This window comes from Scomber scombrus, chromosome 15, assembly GCF_963691925.1.
Source record: "Scomber scombrus chromosome 15, fScoSco1.1, whole genome shotgun sequence".
Classification (NCBI taxonomy): domain Eukaryota; kingdom Metazoa; phylum Chordata; class Actinopteri; order Scombriformes; family Scombridae; genus Scomber; species Scomber scombrus.
This window is the reverse complement of record NC_084984.1, coordinates 23,884,111-23,905,915: the sequence shown is the minus strand read 5'-3', so window position 1 is coordinate 23,905,915 and position 21,805 is coordinate 23,884,111. Positions and strand designations below refer to the sequence as shown.

Sequence of the window (21,805 nt, the reverse complement as noted above, 5' to 3'; positions counted from 1 at the left end):
CACTGCAGTACAGTCTGAGGTACTTGTACTTTACTGTAGTACAGTTTGAGGTACTTGTACCTTACTACAGTACAGTTTGAGGTACTTGTATTTCAATGAAGTACAGTTTGAAGTACTTGTACATTACTGCAGTACAGTTTGAAGTGCTTGTACTTTGCTGTAGTACAGTTAGAGGTAATTGTACTTTACTGTAGTGCAGTTTGAGGTACTTGCACTTTACTGTAGTATTTCCATGTGATGCTACTTTCTACATCTCAGAGGGAAATATTGTACTTTCTTCTCCACTACATTTATTTGACAGCTTTAGGCAAGGCAAGGCAGTTTCATTTATATAGCGAATTTCATACACAGTGGCAACTCAATGTGCTTTACATAAAACAAGCATTTAACAGAATTTTTTTTTTTGAAAAAAAAAAACAATTTTGAGAAATAAAAATAAAACCCAATTATAGTAAACACATACATACCCCCCCCCCCCCCCCCCCCACACACACACACACACACACACACACACACACACACACACACACACACACACACTAATAATAAAAACAAAGTACAGAAACATAGAAAGAGAGAGAAATAAAATACTATAATAGAGCATTAAATATAAGGTTGCAGCATAAAATAATGATTTGCTTTAAAATCATTAAAAGGACATAGAGTGCAAATTAAAGATTAACATTTAAAGTGCTTTGAAAGAGCTCAATCATAAGCACAAGAGAAGTGAAGTGTTTTTAACCTGGATTTAAAAATATTCACAGTTGGGGCTGATTTCAGTTCTGCTGGTAGTTTGTTCCAGTTGTGTGCAGCATAACAGCTAAAAGCTGCTTCACCATGTTTAGTCTGAACTCTGGGCTCCACTATCTGACCTGAGTCAGTAGATCTCAGAGCCCTACTGGGTTTATATTCTACTAACATTCATGTATTCTGGACCTAAACCGTTCAGTGATTTGTAGACCAGTAGCATAACTTTAAAATCTATTCTATAGCTGACTGGGAGCCAGTGTAAAGACTTTAGAACTGGAGTAATGTGCTCTGATCTCTTTGTTCTGGTCAAAACTCGAGCTGCAGCGTTCTGAATGAGCTGCAGTTGTTTAATACTTTTTTGTGGGAGTCCAGTCGGAAGACCGTTACAGTAGTCGAGTCTACTGGAGATGAAAGCATGAATCAACTTCTCCTGGTCTGTTTGAGACATAAAACCCTTCACTCTGGATATGTTCTTAAGCTGATAGAAGGCTGTTTTGGTGATTGATTTGATATGACTGCTGAAGGTCAGATCTGAGTCTATCAGCACGCCAAGGTTTCGGACTTGGTCGCTAGTTTTTAGAGAGAGTGATTTGAGATGTTTACTGACAGCAGTCCTCTTTTCTTTATTGCCAAAAACAATTACCTCAGTTATGTCCTGATTTAATTGAAAGAAAGAAAGAAAGAAAGAAAGAAAGAAAGAAAGAAAGAAAGAAAGAAAGAAAGAAAGAAAGAAAGAAAGAAAGAAAGGATATAAGGAAGGAAGAAAGGGTGGATGGAAAGATGGAAGGAAAAGGAGACATGAAGGAAAGTGGACCGGTTCTGGCCCGCGGGCCTCATGTTTGACCTCCCTGCTTTATATGCTCGGCTCCTGCTGATGACAGCGTGGCTTTTCCCTTTTCGAACGCTGTGATTAGTCATCGCTCCTGTCAATCATAGAATCCCGCACGCTGATTGGCTTCCTCCACCTGTCAGTCATATATGAGGCGGGAGTTACGACTGCAGTAACACACCGATGAGTAGCGACAGCGGAGAAAAGAGACAGACAGAAAGAAAGAAAGAGAGGGAGCGGAGTGACGGAGCGATATCGTTTTATTTTACATGATTAAAACACTACAGGAGGAGGAACACGCTCACGGATCAATAGACACATATCAGAAACACACAGTCCGTCATGGAGTCCTATGACATTTTAGCCAACCAGCCGGTGGTGATCGATAATGTGAGTATGATGATGTCATTCATCCACACCCAAAAAACCTGAGGCCTCTGCTTCAGCCTTTTAGCTTTGCATTAGTATTGTGCTGCAGCTAATAATAAACAGGAGAGAGGGTCAGAGCTCAGTCAGCTGCTTAAATGTGCAGTAATGAACCTCATAGTGTTGCTCTGCTGCAGCTAAATACCTTATAATGATGTTGTTGTTGCTTTTTGCTTCCTCCTCCTCCTTTCTAAAAGCTAACCGGCTAGCTGTGGCTGTGTCATGTCAGGCTAATAAACGTTAGCAGTCTGTCTGAGTGTGTGTCAATGTGCATTAATTAGAGTATGCATGCTCTACAGGATATATATATGAGTTTAATATAAGCAGACAGCAGCAGAATAATATATACAAACTGTGCAGACTCAGGGTTTTTTTTTGTACTGGTGTTTTGTAGAAAAGTGTCACCCCTTCTCCAATGCCCACTCTCTCCTGTTTAAAATAGTGTTATGGTTATTGCATTAATAAGTAAATCAGTGTGTTAGTTAATTAAGCTGAGATTGAAGAGGTCATCCTGAGTAAGCAGCTCTTCTTATACGAGTTTAATATAAGCAGACAGCAGCGGAATAATGGATGCACCAGTGTTATGTAGAAAACTGTCACCCCTTCTTAAATAATGTCCACCCTCTCCTGTTAATATTGTGTTATTGTTAGATAGTTTGGGGTCAAGATAAGCTTGGGATGTAAGATTAAGCACCTTAGAAGATGACTAGGAGTGCAGAATAATGCACTATTTTTATTTGTTTGTTTTTTATTTAGACTATCACACATTATTTTCAAAGCTGTGATTTCAATGCACCAGATTCTGTGAAATTAGAGGAAGAACTACATGAAAAAGACCAAATAAATAGACAGGTGTGATCCTCACAGACACACCTGTACATAAAGGTTAATGTTATTATACTGATCAATACATGTGTCTCCTTCTGTATTTAATATCTTGATTATTAGAAGGTCAATTTATGGACATATACCGGTGTTATGTAGAAAACTGTCACCCCTTCTTGAATAATGTCAACCCTCCTGTTAATATAGTGTTATGGTTAGATGGTTAAGATAAGGTTGGTGCATTGAAATAACAGCTATTATATAATGTGTGATCCTGTCTAAATACTATTTAAAAAAAAAAAAAAAAAAAAATCAAAATTGTGCATTATTCTGCATTATTCTGCACTATTTTTGAGCCATTGCTATGAAACTTCATTTGGATGTGCACTGTATAGTGTATAATCTGACAAATAAAATCTTATCTCATCTATATATAAACACATTTAAAACAGTTTGAAGCTCTTAGACTGTAAGATATTCATGGATGGCCCTCTAATAATCAGATATCTACATAATACTGGTGTTATGTAGAAAACTTTCACCCCTTCTTTAATAATGTCCACCCTCTCCTGTTAATATTTTGTTATTGTTAGATGGTTGGGGGGGCTAAGATAAGCTTGGGATGTAAGATTAAGCACCTCAGAAGATGATTAGTTGGTGTTTATAGAGAAGGAGGGACACATATTGATATAACACCGGTGTTACATTGAAAACTGTCACCCTTTCCAAATATGTCCATCCTCTCCTGTTAATATAGTGTTATGGTTAGATGGTTAGATGGTTGGGGTTAAGACCTGACCTGGCAGAGTTTTATAGTTTTTACTTTGGCCTCAGCTTTTTTAACTTATGTATTAAGCATGTGGCACTTTATATATTTATTGTTATTTATTGTCCTGCCATTGCCATTGATTTTCAGGTTGTGTCTCCCTGTGTGGTTGACCACTGTATTATTACTGTGTTGTTTTTTATGTGTCTATTTTCATTTCTGTTTTGCTGCAAAAACTAATTGCCCCTTGGAGACATAAATAAAATTAAAAGTTGAAGATAAGCTTTGGATGTAAGATGAAGCAGATAATTGGTTGGGTTTATGGAGAAGGAGGAAGAAGGAACCCATATTGACATAACACCGGTGTTATGTAGATACATGTTCCTCCTTCTCTCTATATAACCCATCTTATATTAAACCCCCAAAACCAGCTAACCATAACCTATCTATGAAACACACAATATTAACATTAATCGAGAAGGGGTGACAGTTTTCTACATAACACCGGTGTTATGTAGATATCTGATTATTACGATATATCACGATTTTGAATTTTTTTAATAGTATTTAGACAGGATCACACATTATTTTCATAGCTGTTATTTCAATGCACCTTATCTTAACCATCTAACCATCTCACTATATCAACAGGAGGGTTGACATTATTTAAGAAGGGGACAGTTTTCTACATAACACCGGTATATGTCCATAAATTGACCCTATACTAATCAAGATATTAGATACAGAAGGAGACACATGTATTGATCGGTATGATAACATTAACCTTTATGTACAGGTGTGTCTGAATATTACAGAATCTGTTGAATTGAAATCACAGCTATTAACATAATGTATGGTCCTGTCTAAATAATATATAATATTACACATTATATCAGATATATGGGCCGTTCTACTGAATTGGTGCTGCTGGCCTCCAACCTAAAAAACTAATTTAAAAATGCATTTAAGTGTATACATCTTATGATTAATATATATAAATCATCATTTTAAGGGTGTTTTCTATTAAGAGGTGGCTGCCTCCGACTCTGACCCTTAGATTTCAACTAATGAAAATGATACTGAAATCATTTTTGCACATTTTTTCATTGTTGTTTCTCAATAGATCTAGTTAAGTAAAGTTTAAAAAAAACAAACATTTATTTTACATTCAATTTGTGATTCATGTAAAAAAAAAATATTGTCCCACATTTTTATGTCACGACTGAAACGATGTACATTTTACTCTTTGGGCTGAGACTGATTTTAACCAAACCCTTACAATCTTTATCAGCTTTAAATCAGTTTGAAGCTCTTAAACTGTAAGATGTTCACAGCAAACCCTCAAAGTCTGAGTCATAACCTGAATTACAGTGACATAATCAATATAATTTAATCTATATTGAGTCAAAAACATCTTGATATTACATTTCAGTATCTTCCTCTTAGGGCTGTAACTAAGACTTGTTTCCATCATTGATTTAATCTGCTGCATAAATATAAAAATTGGTCGTTTAATTATATTTAAATGTCTTTTTTTATCTTGTCAAAAATCCAAAACTCAAACATATTAAGTTACCCTTGTTTATGACAAAGCAAAACATCAAATTCTCTAATTTCAGGAGCTGAAATCAACAAATCTTAAAACTAAAATGATTATTAGTTTATTAAAACAGCTACTGATTAATTGTTCATTCTGTCTAAATACTGTAAAAGAATATAAAACATAAAGTAAAATGCGTCTCCATTTGCACCTGGTAGTAGAATATGACCTGTGTCCGGTTAAAGCAGAACTGATGATGTAAATGAGCCAGAGGAGGAAATCTGACTCACATTGTTTTAATTAAATCTGAACATTGTGACATTTATAAAAAAACGGCTCGTCCCATTAATTTGAAAGTCTCCTTCCTGGCTCCGCTACTTCCTGTCAGCAGCAGGAAGTCTTCCTCACAAATCCTCATGTAGAAATAAAAGATGTCTGTTTACTGCTGCTCATCACCAGAGAGAAAATGAGAAATATGTAGTAATATTCTGTTTTATTAGCATTAAATTAACCAACTTATGTGTCAACTCAACTGGTTTTACTTTCAATGGCTCAAACTGGTTTCTGACTTCTTTAACTGGGACTCGTCATTCCCAGCTCCGGCTTCTAACTTCCCATAATATGTTAAATGGAGCGCAGCGTTAATATCAGGTGGAAACGCTTAAGACATGTAGAGAAACTTCCTGTTTGACTTATTAAATAAAATTTGGACAGACTTTAATGTAACACCCAGCGGTGTTGTGTTGACATTTGTTCCTTTCTTTTAATAGTTTCTCCTCCATAGATTTTATGTTTCTGCAGTTTGGCTTTAGAGGTTAGCTTTGGCTCAGTTTAAAGTGAGAAGACACACACATTAACACCGGTGTTGTGTTGAAGTTTGTTCCTTTCTTTTAACAGTTTCTTCTGTAGTGTTTATGTTTCAGCTTTAAAGAAATACCAGTTTAGCTCAAGTTAAAGTGAAGAAAGACACATTAACATGGAAACAAACTTTAACGTAACACCGGTGTTATGTTGAAGTTTGTTCCTTTCTTTTAATAGTTTCCCCTCTGGTTAGAGTTGATGTTTCAGCTTTAAATAAATATGAGTTTGGCTCAAGTTAAAGTGGGAAGACACTCAAATTAACATGGAAACCAACTTTAGTGTAACATCGGTGTCGTGTTGAAGTTTGTTCCTTTCTTTTAACAGTTTCTTCTGTAGACTTTATGTTTCTGCAGTTTGGCTTTAGAGGTTAACTTTAACTCAGGATAAAGTGAGAAGAAACACAAATGAACATGGAAACAGACTTTAGTGTAACACCTGTGTTGTGGTGATGTTTGTTCCTTTCTTTTAATAGTTTTCCTCCTGGTTAGAGTTCATGTTTCAGCTTTAAAGAAATACCAGTTTGGCTCAGTTTAAAGTGAGGAAAGACACAAATTAACACAGAAACAGACTTTAGTGTAACACCGGTGTTGTGTTGATGTTTGTTCCTTTCTTTTAACAGTTTCTCCTCTAGATTTTATATTTCAGCTTTAAAGAAATATGAGTTTGACTCAGGTTAAAGTGAAAAGACACATATTAACACATTCACAGACTTCAGTGTAACACCGACTGTTATAATTCAGCGTCTTCTCGCTGGTCTAGGACAAAGTCTCTGTAGAGTCATGGTGGATCTGCTGGTGTGTGACTGCCGGCGGCCTCCGGCTGTGTCTCATGACCGCCGTCTCTCTGCTCGCAGATTAAAACATTACAGCTCAGACTTAAATGTCATGTTTTTCTTTCTTTCTTTCAGGGTTCAGGGGTGATCAAGGCTGGTTTTGCAGGAGACCAGATCCCCAAATACTGTTTCCCCAACTAGTAAGTGTTCCTTCTTTAAAGCACAAACACAGAGTACATGTGTAGTTTTCTCTTTAAAGTGGCAGAAAGTAGTGAAAAATACACATGAACATCAAACTCAGCTTGTTTGTTTAGCTCCAAATATGAAAGATATTTAACTTAAGAAGCTGGAGGCAGAAAATGTTTGAAAAGTGACTCCAACAATTAAAATTACAGCGTGTCTGTGTCTGTGTCTGTGTCTGTGTCTGTGTGTGTGTGTGTGTGTGTGTGTGTGTGTGTGTGTGTGTGTGTGTGTGTGTGTGTGTGTGTGTGTGTGTGTGTGTTTGTGCGATCAGTGTTGGGCGTCCCAAGCATGTCCGCGTGATGGCAGGAGCCCTGGAGGGAGATATGTTCATCGGACCCAAGGCAGAGGTAACACACACACATTCACAGCTGTTGATTTATACGAATCAAACTGCTGTAAGAATGAATCCGCTTCATGCTGAAAGGAACAATGTGTACTTTTAATTCAGACACAAAACGACTTTATTAACATCAGAGTTTTAACATTTTATAGTTTTTTCTTCAGTAAATTTAAAGATTTACTTAAACTCATTAAAAACTAAACTTAAAGCTTTAAAGCCACACTGATACTCTGCTGCATTAAACTGTTTATATTCGCGTCATAACCTGAATTATTGTTATATTATCAATATCATTAAAAGTATGCAGCCAAAAATATGGTTATCATAGATTTCAGTGTCTTCCATGTTTGATTAATCAGCCAGTTATTTTCTTGATGAATTAGTTCCTCAATAAAATGTCAGTAAATAGTGAAAAATGGTCGATATTATGTCCAAAAGTCAAAGGTGATGAAGGGGAAAAACTCTTCTTCTCTTCCTTCTTTCCTTTCGTCTCTTCCTTCCTCCCTCCTTCCTTCCTTCTTCCTCTGTTCCTTCCTCCTTCCTTCTTCCTCCCATCCTTCCTTGACTCAAGGACAACAGGAGGGTTAATGCTGCTTCCACTTTCTTACTCTCACTGTGATCTTCATCGACACCGACGAGCTTCACTCTCACTTACGTTTCATTACAGTTGAAGGCAGAGCTGTTCGTTCGTTTCTATTTAAAACATCTCTAGGATCTGCAATTATAGAGAAACTGTTGGTATCGTATCAGTTCAGCTGTGTGACGGAGATCAGTCTGCTAGCAGAGCGAAGTGTCACATCTCCAGTCTAATGCAGAAACAGAAGGATTTCTAGAAGGATTTCTGGGTTAAAAACAGCAGAATCACGATCAGATTTATTGTCACTTCCATAAATAAACAGTCAGTAGACATCGGACAGAAATGCCTCCACTGATCAGAGTTTACACATTTAAAAAAAGGACAACTAAAGACACATTTAACACCTTTTAAAGTCATAAAAACATAAAAAGAGCAGCTTTAAAGCACAGTGCTGAAACAGTTTGTTTCTAACAGTAAATGTTGAACATCGTCACATCAGCAGCTCAACAGATTTGATGCTTGGTGGCGTTTTTGTTTCATCTGCACGTCACCTTAAACTGTTTAGCTGTTAGCTCGCCGGCTAACTGGTAGCACTAAAGTCCCACTTATGCTCAACATACGTACGAAAATGTATACGTCCTTTTCAAACGATGTTACCATCACTGCTCACAGACTTCCATGCGTCCTTTACGTTGGCATGGATGTTAACCAAAAAGAGGAAAGAAGGAAGGTAAGGAGAGAGGAAAGAAGGAAAGGAAGGAAGGAAGGACAGAGGAAAGAAGGAAGGAGGGAGGGAGAAAGGAAAAGAGGAAGGGAGGAAGGAAGGAGGGAGGGAAGAAGGAAGGAGGAAGGAGGGAGGGAGGGAGAAAGGAAAAGAGGAAGGACAGAAGGAAGAGAGGAAAGAAAGAGAAGGAGGGAGGGAGGAAGAGTAGATTGGCCTGAAAAAAAACTCCCTGCTATATTTTGCCGTATTGCTCCCCCCAAATTAAAGGACCTAAATATAAACACACTGTCTGTTTATTGCATTAAGAGCTGTTTCTGGATTGTGAGACACTCAAACAGGTGAATCCAGCTCTAGAAGAGAAACGTTATTTCAAATGATGTCCTAAATAAAGAGAAATGATAACGTCATCAGACCACAGAGGACTCAGAGTGTCTCACATGCCTCTAAGCTAACACCAGCCTGGATGTCATGTGAGTGTTTTTCCACAGAGGCTTTCTCTCTCTGCAGCTCTGCCGTTCAAATCAAACAGCTGCTGGATGTAAAGTGTCTTTTGAAGCATGTGACTCAAACTTTTTTTCTCAGTAGTTCATCCTCAGATCACTGCGAGGCCCTAATGTACAAAAAAAACCCCACTCCTAACTTTAATTTCTGTCTATTTAAAGTCTGTGTAAAGTAAGAATAAATATGTGTTCTGAGTTTGATATACCACAGAAAAGTGTGTTGTTAACCGCCCTGCCAAATTTGAATTATTAAAAAAATCGCCAAATATATGAAATTAGGCTTCAAAGTTGTGTAAAAGTCAGCATATTTCTCTTCTCCCAAACGGTGAAACCCCGCCCCCTACCAAGTGTCACCTGTCAATCAAAGTCACCACCTCTACCAGAAACATGGACGCTAGGTTTGAGAGCTTTCTGCTGCAAACTCAACTGCTAGCTCGACGGCTAACTCTGCTAACTGGCTAACTGTAGACTGTAGTAGTAGTGTGCGCTGAATGTATTTATACCTCTACAGCAGCAGGGGCGGGTTACGTAACGCGGTGGTGATTTTCAGACCCGCCCATTAAATCCAGACACAGAAATCTTGAAAAACAGTTTGTGAAGCCTAGCTCCACAATTCAAATCTAAATGGTTGAAATGCTTTTTACACATTTTTAAGAAATACATTTATGACCTATTTAATGTGTTTAGAAGAAAATGTCTGAATTCACTTTACACGGTCTTTAACTGTTTGTAGAGTTGATTTTTCTTCCTCTGTGTTGATCAGGAGCACCGGGGCTTGTTGTCGGTGAGGTATCCGATGGAGCACGGCATCGTGAAGGACTGGAACGACATGGAGAGGATCTGGCAGTACGTTTACTCCAAAGAGCAGCTGCAGACTTTCTCTGAAGAGGTGAGCTCGCTTCTCTCTACCATAGGCTGTATATAAGAAATGGACGTAACATCCGTGACGTCACCCATTGGTTTGTGGACTGCTGCTCAGAAGCCAATAGTTTCGGATCTGAGCAGTGCCATCTTGAAAATTTCAGGTGCATGCCGGGAAAAATAAAAACACAGATTCTACTTATATGGGCATCAGGAGGGGCATGAGGCGCCCTGAACCTGTGAACCAATCAACCTGTCAATCACGACGTAGCCACGCCCTAATGCATACCCTGATTTATTGTCAAATATAAAATCAGGGAGGCCAAAATTTCACAAATGAACATCATACTGCATTGAAAAAAGCTTTAAACTAGTGATTGAGACCATAAACTCTTTTTGAAAAAGTTTACTGAGGTTAGAAATCAAGTGAGAAGTTGGCGAATTCTCCATTGACTTGTATAGACGGTCGCCCCCTGGTGGCCTTTTGATAGAATGCAGTTTTAAGTTACTTCCGCGTTGGCCTCATTTCAAAGACCGGAACTCCCCGCCTGCTCTCTACCTGCTCACATGATGATAAAGTCACATGTTTGTTCGGCACGTCTGATATCAGAGAATCTTTAACATCTGTTGTGTGTTGTTTTTTTTGCAGCATCCTGTTCTGCTGACCGAGGCTCCTCTCAACCCCAGCAAGAACAGAGAGAAGGCCGCAGAGGTTTTCTTTGAGACCTTCAACGTTCCCGCTCTCTTCATTTCCATGCAGGCTGTACTCAGTTTGTAAGAACTTTTAAGACTCTTTAATGGTTATAATGTTAAAATTTTGCATCTTTTTTTAGTGGTTTGACTTCAGAAAACAGTAAGTTGTGACAGGAGGTGGGTGGAAAAAATCGTACTTTTTTTACCTCCTACGATTCTGAATCAATTCACAGATAGATAAAAATAGACTTCCTAAATGTAAGTTATGTTGCGTCCCATTTTTACTCGGGAGTCGGACTTCTCAGTTCCCGTCCCCCTGAAGTTGGATTTCTGACTTGAGAAAGATCGGAAGAACCTCACCAGCCCCAACCTCAAACATACATATAAAGAGTCAAAGTTGAAAACAAAGGTTAGAGCAGATTAAAAAGCAACCTATAAACTCAATAAATATGTAAGAAAATTACGATGTGAGACAGTAAAGAGGACATTACTACATTGTCCAGTATTGTAGTATGTTATTGTTGTTAAGCCTGATGGCTGCAGGTACAAAGGACTTCCTGAACCCGTCTTATTTGTGTCTCATTATATCAGTCGTACACACAACACTGTCCAACTTCTGTTTGTGGATGTGCTGGTATTGATATCAACGGCTGACCTGGCTAGAACTGGTTTTCTGACTTCTTGAACACAGTCAGGACATATTGGGGTCAGAATAGAAGTTTCTTTTGCCTCAGCAGTGTTCTCACATCACTGCATGGTTTATTTATTTATTTATTTATGTATGTATTCCTCCAGCTGTTATTCGCTCCTTCACTACCCTGACACCCAGCAGCTGGCAGACTCACCCGCTGCTGGCTTCTCTCTGAGAGTTTGCTACCAAGTCCAGATTTTAATGAGAATTGTAAACAAAAAATCATCCAGTCAGCCAGATCAGAGGAGAATAAAGCAAACAGTGAAACAGCAGAAGAACAACAAGAGAACAAAGATACAAGACACACAAACCAATCTGTGAAAGTACAAGATGAATCAGCTGATGGTGTTGCTGTTACTACAAACAGCAGAAACTCAAACATCTGTCCTGCTCGGTGTTGTCGGTGCCTGTTTAAGGTGGCACAAAATGTTCCTGAGTAAAAATCTGTGGACTCAAGAGAAACTAAACATTGATCTTGACCTTTTGCATCACTTAAAGACTGCAGCGTGGCCTTTGTCAAACAGATAGTGGTCACAGATACAAGACAAGTGTTCAAAGTGTTAGCGAATGTACGTGACTCAGTGGATAATCGATGCTTTATGTCCCAAACTTAAGGTAAATCAATCAAGATTTCAGCCTTAGCAACAAAATGTCCATATATGGCGACCTGTTCCTGTTTCTCTCAGTTTGTGAACAAGTTTTATTCACAACATGTTTCTAGAGTGAACAGAAGATTCAAAAAACAGCCGTAGAGAAGCTGTACTGTGATATGAAGTTAAACGTTTAAATTGTCTCTTTGAAACAAAGTGCTCCATGATTAAGGTCCAGTCCCAATTCACTCACTTAGGCTTACACCTACATTTTTGCAAGCGTCCCTGTAGGCAAGGGTGTCCCATACCTGTGTGGATCGAGGGGTAGTGGGCATCCAACCCTTCAGACGGCCCTCCAAACACAGTGGTAGACGGACTTTCCTACAAACCATTGCAAACTGAGTCCACACAATATGTACGAGGCAACTGGGCCTTAAATGTCAGTATATCTTCATAAATAATCATCTAAAAACTTGAACATCTGTTGGAATATGTTGGGAAATACCGGAATCCTTTGTCAGGTACATCCTCATCGCTGGTGTGTTGCGTATCTTCAATTGTCGGCTACTGATGATGAAACGAGTGGCGTCTCATTTCCTAGTTAAAGATTTCAACCCCTTGTGTCTCCGTTTTGATGGACCACAACCAATGGAGGGTAGTCAAAAACAAGTAGGTGGACCAAGGGAAGGGAATGGGGACCGGGCCTAAGAGAGAGATGTTGGACTACTGCGATTGACATGAAACTCATCACTTTGAAAAACTCTTCATTCTAACCATAGACTGTATATAAGAAATGGACGTAACATCCGTGACGTCACCCATTGGTTTGTGGACTGCTGCTCGGAGGCCAATAGTTTTGGATCTGAGCAGCGCCATCTTGAAAATTTCAGGTGCATGCCGGGAAAAATAAAAACACGGATTCTACTTATATGGGCATCAGGAGGGGCATGAGGCGCCCTCCTGAACCTGTGAACCAATCAACCTGTCAATCACGACGTAGCCACGCCCTAATGCATACCCTGCTTTATCGTCAAATATAAAATCAGGGAGGCCAAAATTTCACAAATGAACATCATACTGCATTGAAGAAGGCCTTAAACTAGCGATTGAAACCATAAACACATTTTGAAAACGTTTACTGAGGTTAGAAATCAAGTGAGAAGTTGGTGAATTCTCCATTGACTTGTATAGAGACGGAAGTCCTTTTGACACCAAAACGGCCGTCCCCTGGTGGCCTTTTGATAGAATGCAGTTCTAAGTTACTTCCGTGTTGGCCTCATTTCAGAGGACCGGAACTCCCCGCCTGGTTTTAACAAGAAAAGTCTCTTTAATCGCTCGAACCTGCAACTTCATGAATCTGTTTCTACGTTCTGTAAATCTGATCTTGTTTCTCACAGGTACGCTACAGGTCGTACCACCGGTGTCGTGTTGGACTCCGGAGATGGCGTAACCCACGTGGTGCCGATCTACGAAGGCTTCGCCATCCCTCACTCCATCATGCGGGTGGACATCGCCGGTAGAGATGTCTCGCGGTACCTTCGGCTGCTGCTACGCAAGGAAGGCTACAACTTCAACACCTCCGCAGAGTTCGAGGTGGTTCGCACCATCAAAGAGGTGAGAGGATGAGCGGGAATGAGTTTAAGATGTGAACCTAGGACTGGGCAATATATTGATATTATATCGATATTGTGATATGAGACAAGATATCGTAATATTGCGATATGTCATCAGAGTTGTCTTTTCCTGGTTTTAAAGGCTGCAATACAGTTAAATACATATTTTCTAAACCTACCAAACTTTTGTAGCTGTTCTGTTATTTACCTTTTACCCACTTTGTCATTATATCCAAAATACTGATTATTTATCAGAGATTTTATAGTGTAAATATTTTGTGAAAGCATCAACAGTCATCTCTACAATATTGTTGCAATATTGATTTCGAAGTATTTGGTCTAAAATATTGTGATATTTGATTTTGTCTATATCGCCCAGCCCTACGTGAACCTTTTTAATAACTTTTATCTAATCAAATGTGTTTCTATCTCCGCAGAGAGCTTGTTATCTCTCCCTCAACCCCCAAAAAGATGAGACTTTAGAAACAGAGAAGGCTCAGTATGTTCTCCCCGATGGAAGCGCTTTGAATGTGAGTCCAGAAAAACAATGTAATTTTAAACCAGGTTAAATCTTTCCTCATGTTCCTCCGTTAAATCCGCCTCCTCGTCTTTGTTTTTTACAGATCGGTCCGGCGAGGTTCCGCGCTCCAGAGCTGCTGTTCAGACCCGACCTGATCGGAGACGAGAGCTCGGGGATCCACGAGGTTTTGGCCTACGCTATCCAGAAGTCTGACATGGACCTGCGACGCACGCTTTTCTCCACTATAGTGCTGTGTGGAGGGTCGACACTGATCAAAGGTTGGTGTTCATGGAAGAACTAATGTCCGTACTACACTGAGGTTGTTTACTGGAACTACCGGGGCTGGAAAATTGGAATATATGAAGACATCTATATATTTCAGCTTTTCTCAGTGTGAGCAGCCAATAACGTAATAATTTTGCCTTTTTTTAATGTAATAAGCCGATAACATAATGATAATAATAATAATGGAAGTGTGAAACTTCATATCCAATAAATAAAACTTAAAAGTGAGATATATATATATATATATATATAGTATATTATTACGTTATCGGCTCCAGTTGTTACATTTATAAAGGACTTTTTTTTTTACCAGGCCAATAATGAAAGAACTTATTACGCTATCAGCTACAAACGGTTTATTTTAAATAAGTTAAGTGACGTAAATTATATTTGCTCTGCCGTTTTGAGTCCTGTAAACAGAAACATGAATATTTTCAGTTTGTGGATTCTCCGCAGTTTAGCCGACCGTTCTGACTCAACTAAAAAAAGACTGATTTGTTTCTGTTTCTCTGTTTATTAACGATAAATTATCGCTGTTTACGAGAGTTGAACCCGTGGAAATCGACTGAACAGCGTCTCTACATACTCTGCAGCTAATAGCTTTGCACAAATATTAAACTGACATAGATACAAACAGTGCAGATGAATTATTGAGCAGACTTTTTTAGTTTCTGTTTCTATTTATTTTCTTTTATATATGAATAATGATGAAGGTGATGCAGGTCTTTTCTTCTGAACTGTTTCTCACATGTAGGTTTCAGCCTTTTTTCAGCTGTTTTATAACCAAGAAAAGTGTTTTTATAATTCAGCCTTTAATGCATATTAAGTTCTTTGCAAAGCCTTTCAAACATTACATAACATAGTTTATCTCCATCTTCAAACTTTACAGCTTTACATTCAGTGTTGCTCAGTTTTTTAGTGTAGAATAAATTGTCCAGGTTGATTTGAGAAGCTTGTAAAGAAATATTCATATTTATATTTAAGTCCTGGACTTTTTGAATCGAATCAGAGCTTCACTAAAAACAAATCAGACAGTGAAAAGATGAGCAGGTTTGTGGTTTGATATAATTGTATTGAGTCTGAACACAATATTGAATCCCTTATCTATTTATATTGAGCTTTTATTGTATTACAAACCTGAAACTAGATCTAAAATGTGACCGACTATCAGAAACAACCCAACATACTCACTGAATCCTCTTTCTTCCTCCTCTCAGGTTTTGGAGAAAGACTACTAACTGAAGTCAAGAAGCTCGCACCCAAAGACGTGAAGATCAAGGTGAGTTTAGACTTTATTCAGTTTTACTCTGCTGTTAAACTCTGATCACTGTTATGTGTGTTTTTCTTGTTTTTTGTGACCAATGGTTTGTTTCTTTTCAGATCTCTGCTCCACAGGAAAGGCTGTACTCAACATGGATCGGGTAAGAATTCAGTTTCCAGAGTTCAGAGTTTAATATTGACTCTGTTTAATGTTCAGATATTTATGAATCGAGAGAAATGAGTCTCAGTGGTTGGAGTGATGATGAGGAGACTGTAACCTTCCTCACATCAACACATCAAAGTAACAGAAAAGTCATATTTCCATCATGTTTTTTTCCATCGTTTGAGCTTCGACTGACGCTCTGCTAATGACGTCATCTCGTTATGTTTCTTCTTCTGCGATGGTTTAATAACGCTGACTGGAGAATTAGTTTATCTGCTGATATTCACACAAACAGGAGAGGATGCAAACAAATATTAAGTTGCTTTTTATTGGAAAAGTTTGTTAATATGTAGCTTATGATGTTTTTTGCTGCTCATAAATGCATCCTTTGCATATAAATACCACCCAACTTTAATAATTGTCAATTAAAATGTCTGTTTTCTACATATAGATATATATTTCTAATTAATTACATCTGCTTTCGAAATGCTTCCTGTGTATTTAAATGTCAGAATTTATTTGTGGAGTGTTGTTGAGCTTATTCAAGAGATTTAGGTGTTGCATTTAAGTGATGTAGGAAATCAGAAGCTCCAGGATGTGCTAAAGCTGAATTTACCAAAATTATTAATATTGATCCAGACTTTAACATGTTAAACATATGTGTGTCTGACCAGATGCTGATGAAATACTTTCCCTCATGAATGTGCTTAAAGGGTTTTTCACCAGCACCTGAATGCACCTCAGATTTAAGGGCATTAAAAGGGCCTCAGAATTATAACTTAATGTACATGATGTGATATGAAACCTTTAATTAAACATGCCAAATATTTTTAGACATTTAAATGAACAGGAAGTATTTCAAAAGCAAATCTTATATGAAGATTGACACATATATTGTTTTGATTTATTTTTATTAGAGAAATCATTCACAGTCCAGGTTTGCAAGACATTTGAGTACATGCATCACATTTACTAAAATATATATATAAAATATCTAAAATATATAATATAGAAATGTATTGCATTTATTGGTTTATTTGCACATTTGTAAAATAAGTCAGAAAAATAGTAAAATAACAAAATAATACACATGCAGGTGAGGTAGAAACCCACTATGGGCTTATTATAAAACCTCACCTATAAGAGATAAAACACAAAGTCAAATTTAGCCTTATATAAATAAAGCTTCTTTTCATTTTAGACATATGCAGTATCTTTGTAGAATACCAACACTTATTAATCAAGCTTTGTGGTATTTGTTGACAGGAAAATCACATTTGTACATTTTTTAATATCATCAAAAAAAGTGTTTTTCAATACAACTGAAACTAATTTCTCTCCGTCTCTGTGTGACCTTTTTTTAATAAAATAAAAACCTGTAAATCTGAACCTTCCTTCCCTCCCAACAGCGGCTCCATCTTGGCGTCGTTGGACACCTTTAAAAAGATGTGGGTGTCGAAGCGTGAATATGAAGAAGACAGAGCACGTGCCATCCACAGGAAGACCTTCTAATTTTGGGAGAGAGGGATCCAAAACATCTTGCGATTTCCCCTCCTCCTCCTCTTCCTCCAAATCTCCCCCTCAAACCCAAGAACTGCCCTCAAACCTCCCCCTTCCTCCTCCTCCCACCTCCCTTCTCCTGCACCAGTCACCTGCAGGCATCTCTGCATCATCCTTTATCAAACCCAGCCGCTTCTTTAAAACCACTGTCGGCCTCCCGCTTTACCCGACGCACACAAACGTTCATGTGTGGTCGTCTCCGTATTTCCCTCCTTTTCCATACTTCCTCCCCCCTTCCTGCTCCTCTTCCTCTTCCTCCCCTCTCCATCTTCCATTCACTCCTACTCATACACACACACATACATACATACATACAGAGGGCCGTCAGGGTATCTCAGAGGGTGATGATTAGCACTGTGGACTCCTCACTTATTACAGTTCATGCTATTCTATCATTTAGTCCACATTGAAGTATTGATATTTGCTCTCTTGCGTACAAACAAGAACCCTGCAAGGTGTAGAATATCATGAAATGTCAATAAACGTGAATGTTTTTTTTTTCTTTGCTACTGTTGAAATTTCCATTCCAAAACCGAAGATATAGATTTTTATTTGATGTCCATTTTGTAGGCTTCTACTTTTTTCTTTTGAAGTTTTTGCTGACATGGATTAGTTCATCCAGAACAAAGGTTTTCAAGTACTATAATTATAATAATAATATGTAGTGCTAGTGTCAGTGAAGGTTAAAGATAACCACTGTATTATATTTATGATATCTGGCCTAAAACTGCACAGGTTTCATCTTTTGGTGCAAAGTTAAAGCGGTTTAAAAAACTAAAATCTGTCTCTCTCCAATCACCTCATTTAATCTGTCGTCATTATTATTATTATCGATTAAATGTTTTTACATCACATTTGTGTCGCCGTCGGCTTTTTTTTTGTCTCAGCTGACGGGATTAAAACAAAAAGTTTAGGAGATGCCTTGATTTTTAAGAAAATCCAATCGACTTGGTTTCCACATTTACAAGCGGCCGAGATGCACAGTTAAAGGAGGAATCTGGGATTTTTCTATATGTCTCATTTATAAAGTGGCCGATTTTTACACTTGAAGTCTAGATTTGGTAGATTTGGGAAACGTGACTTAAGGTAAAGCATTATTTAAAAGACGAACAGCACTAATAAACTTTAATTTTACAGAAACTATTGAGAACTTTTGTCTTAAAATCTAAATAAATGTAAAAACCTGCCGGCTAACCGAAGTAAATATCAATTATCTCGCTTATAACATGATTCAACAATTATTACAGAAATGTCGTAAAAGGCTGCGACAGCTTTGTAGAGATGGTTAATGTTGTTACTTTTGGACCAAAACTGTCTTTTCTTCTTCCACTCGGTTTATAAAAGTTCTGGCTGATGCTTAATTTAACTTATCAGTGAGCTACAGTTAGAATTCATACGTTGACCATCAAAGTGAAATAATTCACAATCATCCTCGTATTTAATTCTGCGGATAATCAGCCGCTGCACTTTTAAGACAATAACGTAAAAAAAAAAAAAGAAAACAGTGTGAGGTTCGTTGAGTTAGCCGGCAAGTTTGTGTCTGGTCATAATTACGACATTCTGACTTAAAATTTGCATTAACATCCAAATCCTAGCGTTTGTCAGTTCGTACAACATTCGTAAGTGTCTGGGGGAAAAAAGCAAAAGTTGACAACTAATGTTAACCGAAAATGTCATTTACGTGGATTAAACCCACATTTACTGAACACGTTAAACACTACAGTATTTTAAACTTCGTACAAACGTCTTGAGTTGTTATGTGACGTTAAATAAAAGTCGTAAACATGGCGGTCCATCCCGCGAGATGTGAACGAGGCATCGGACACAAGCGTTTAAAAGGATTTCTGTCAAGCTGAAGTTTATTCCGAAAGCTGTATGCTAACGTCACATTTTCACGAATTTCCCAAACAGAGCTGACAAGTGTAAAAATCGGCACGACAGAATGGGACTCGATTATGAGAAAAATACCAGAATTTCCTCCTTAATAGGTTTTTTTTTCCCTTTCTTTCTTTCAGGTGTAAAATTCAGCAGATACGATAAAAGTTCAAAATAGCTGTCCGAGTTAGCCCTCCTGTCTGTTCGAAGCTCTTTGCTTTACTGAGTTGCATGTCGGTTTAATAGTGTACAGATGAATTCAGAGACACGACGCCAGGCTCTGGAGTCTGGACGGTGAAACACTGAGAATCCACAGAAAGCAAACATGGCTGATGATCAGTTTTTGTATTCTTCTTCTTCTTCTTCTTCTTCTTCTTCTTCTCCTTCTTCTCCTCTCTCTCCCTTCTCCCTTCCCCTTTATCCCTCCATCTCTGCGTACTAGTAAAAAAAACAAAAAGTCTGGGTCTTATGATTTCCCTGCATCAGCAAAGGCAAGTGAAGGGGTCGTGTCCACACTTCCTGTGTCTGCCTTACTCCAGAGCGTTTCCAAGCGCCGGAGCGTCCACGTCGTCTGCTTTTGGGTGTTTTTAAAAAGTGGAAGAAAAAAAGGTTTAAAAAAACAAAAAAGGAAAGAAAAAAAAAGGTTGTAAAATGTCATCAGCCTTGTGTACAGTGGGATGCTTTTCAAAAACCAACACCACAGAACCAGAAACCATAGGATAACAGACTAAAAATGTACAATACTGTTTATTCAAGTGTTTGCTTTTACTTTTTCGTAAAATTCAATATAATAAATAAGTTAATGGCTGCTGCTCGGATGTCTCGTCTCTGATTTATCAGCTGCTTCACTTTTTTCCACATCATATACATTAGTTAATTAAAAATATATTAAAATTTATAACAAACCACATTCTAAACATATTGTAAAAAATGGTATAAAAATGAAATAACGTCATATAATGAGTCAAGTTGTTCTATATTATGACTATAAATTGTTTAATTTCTATCTTCAAGAGGACCGGTTTTTGTGAGGACATTTTGGTCAATCCTCATTACTTTAAAGGGCAATTTCAGGTTTAAGACTTAGTTTTAAGGTGAAAGTTATAGTTACATTTAGTTATGAGGGTAGGATAAAGGGACTTTTAAAACTAGTTTTAACATATTTTTGAATTGCTCATCTTGCCAACCCTTATTTGTTACTGACCCATATATCAATGAGGGTCCCCATAAGGATATAAAAACAAACTTTTGTGTGTGTGTGTGTGTGTTGGACTGTTTTTCAGACTACAGAGGTTTCAGTTTGTATTCAGGCCGCTTCACTTTTTGTACACTTTGTGTTACACATTTAAGTTGATAACATTTACCTTTTGGCAATTCATTTTAACACACAATAATACACAATGCATGAACATATCCTGTAAACATTGTAAATAACATTTAAATCATTATTGTTTAAAAGTTGTTCTAAATTTCCATTAATTCTAAAACAAACCAAAAAAGCCACAACGCAATAAGATAAATCAGACTTTGATACACACATAAAATTTACCAGTTAATCAATGTTGTTTTTTTGTCTTTTAATGGGACTTATTATTAATAATAATAATAATAATAATAATAATAAAATACAGGAGATCTCAACACTCATCCTCTGATTAACTGAAATAATTATGTCCCTGCATGATTCATATTTCTACATGAATCTCTGGGTCAAAGGTCAAAAAGAGCAAATGTTTTGCCCGAAGCGTCTGGAATCAGTTATGGTTATGTTCAGATTTTACAGGTTACATGTTATTCCAGCCACGGCCACCAGATGTCAGTCTAACACCATCAACAATAGTCTTCTCACTGCAGTAACAGAGAAGACAGAACTCAAGTTAATGAGAGATAAATGTTGCTTTATAAGAAATGATCTCCCTTATAAATCATGTCAGTATCCATGAAAAACATCTTAATTTAGATTTTGGTGCTTAATGGGAACATTTACCCTAACAGCTGATCTTAGATCTTAGGAAGGAAGGAAGGAAGGAAGGAAGGACAGATGGAGGGAACGTTTACCCTAACAGCTGAAAACATTAGAAAAGTCATCAAAAAGTAATTAGTTACATTACTTTGATGAAGTCATTGAAATAGTTGCATAATTTATTACATTTTAAATAGAGTAAATAGTAATCTGTAACCTTTTACATTTCTAAAGTAACTAAATGTACACGAGTTAAGCTGACGCAACCAATGAGCTTCAACAAACCCTGTTAAACAGAGTTCATTTTTTAAACATTTTGTTATTTGCTATACCCAAACCTGATGATGTTGGGCTTTTATTTTACAGAGCAGCCCAGACAGTGATACTGCAGCCCATCCCCAATAATCCAAGTACCTCACTATGATGTGAAACAACAACTCTGTCTCCTGCATACCCCCATGAGCTCAAGATATCAAACAACAAAGTTTGGGCTGTGGCTTTTTTCTCATCATGGCAAATATTTCACCTTTTCACCACAGGACCATTTTGCGCTCTAGAAATAATCTCACATATAAAGT

At 37.6% G+C, this 21,805-nt stretch overlaps 1 protein-coding gene across 1 annotated transcript; it reads left to right on the top strand.

Moving 5' to 3' along the window:
- The first annotated feature begins 1,779 nt into the window (after positions 1-1,779).
- actr1b (actin related protein 1B) lies at positions 1,780-20,076 on the top strand. The gene is made up of 11 exons (XM_062434960.1): positions 1,780-1,969; positions 6,905-6,969; positions 7,284-7,359; positions 9,917-10,042; positions 10,664-10,788; positions 13,386-13,602; positions 14,039-14,131; positions 14,225-14,399; positions 15,624-15,685; positions 15,787-15,827; positions 17,239-20,076. The coding sequence occupies exons 1-11, from the start codon at positions 1,922-1,924 to the stop codon at positions 17,339-17,341; spliced, it is 1,131 nt and encodes a 376-aa protein (XP_062290944.1). The 5' UTR covers positions 1,780-1,921; the 3' UTR covers positions 17,342-20,076.
- Positions 20,077-21,805: the final 1,729 nt, after the last annotated feature.

Bases quoted from the DNA above. Each gene is read 5' to 3' on its own strand.
- actr1b (XM_062434960.1), top strand. From the start codon at position 1,922: ATGGAGTCCTATGACATTTTAGCCAACCAGCCGGTGGTGATCGATAAT. The intron at 10,043-10,663 runs GTGAGCTCGCTT...TTTTTTTTGCAG, and splicing joins TGCAGACTTTCTCTGAAGAG to CATCCTGTTCTGCTGACCGA. The intron at 13,603-14,038 runs GTGAGAGGATGA...CTATCTCCGCAG, and splicing joins TGGTTCGCACCATCAAAGAG to AGAGCTTGTTATCTCTCCCT.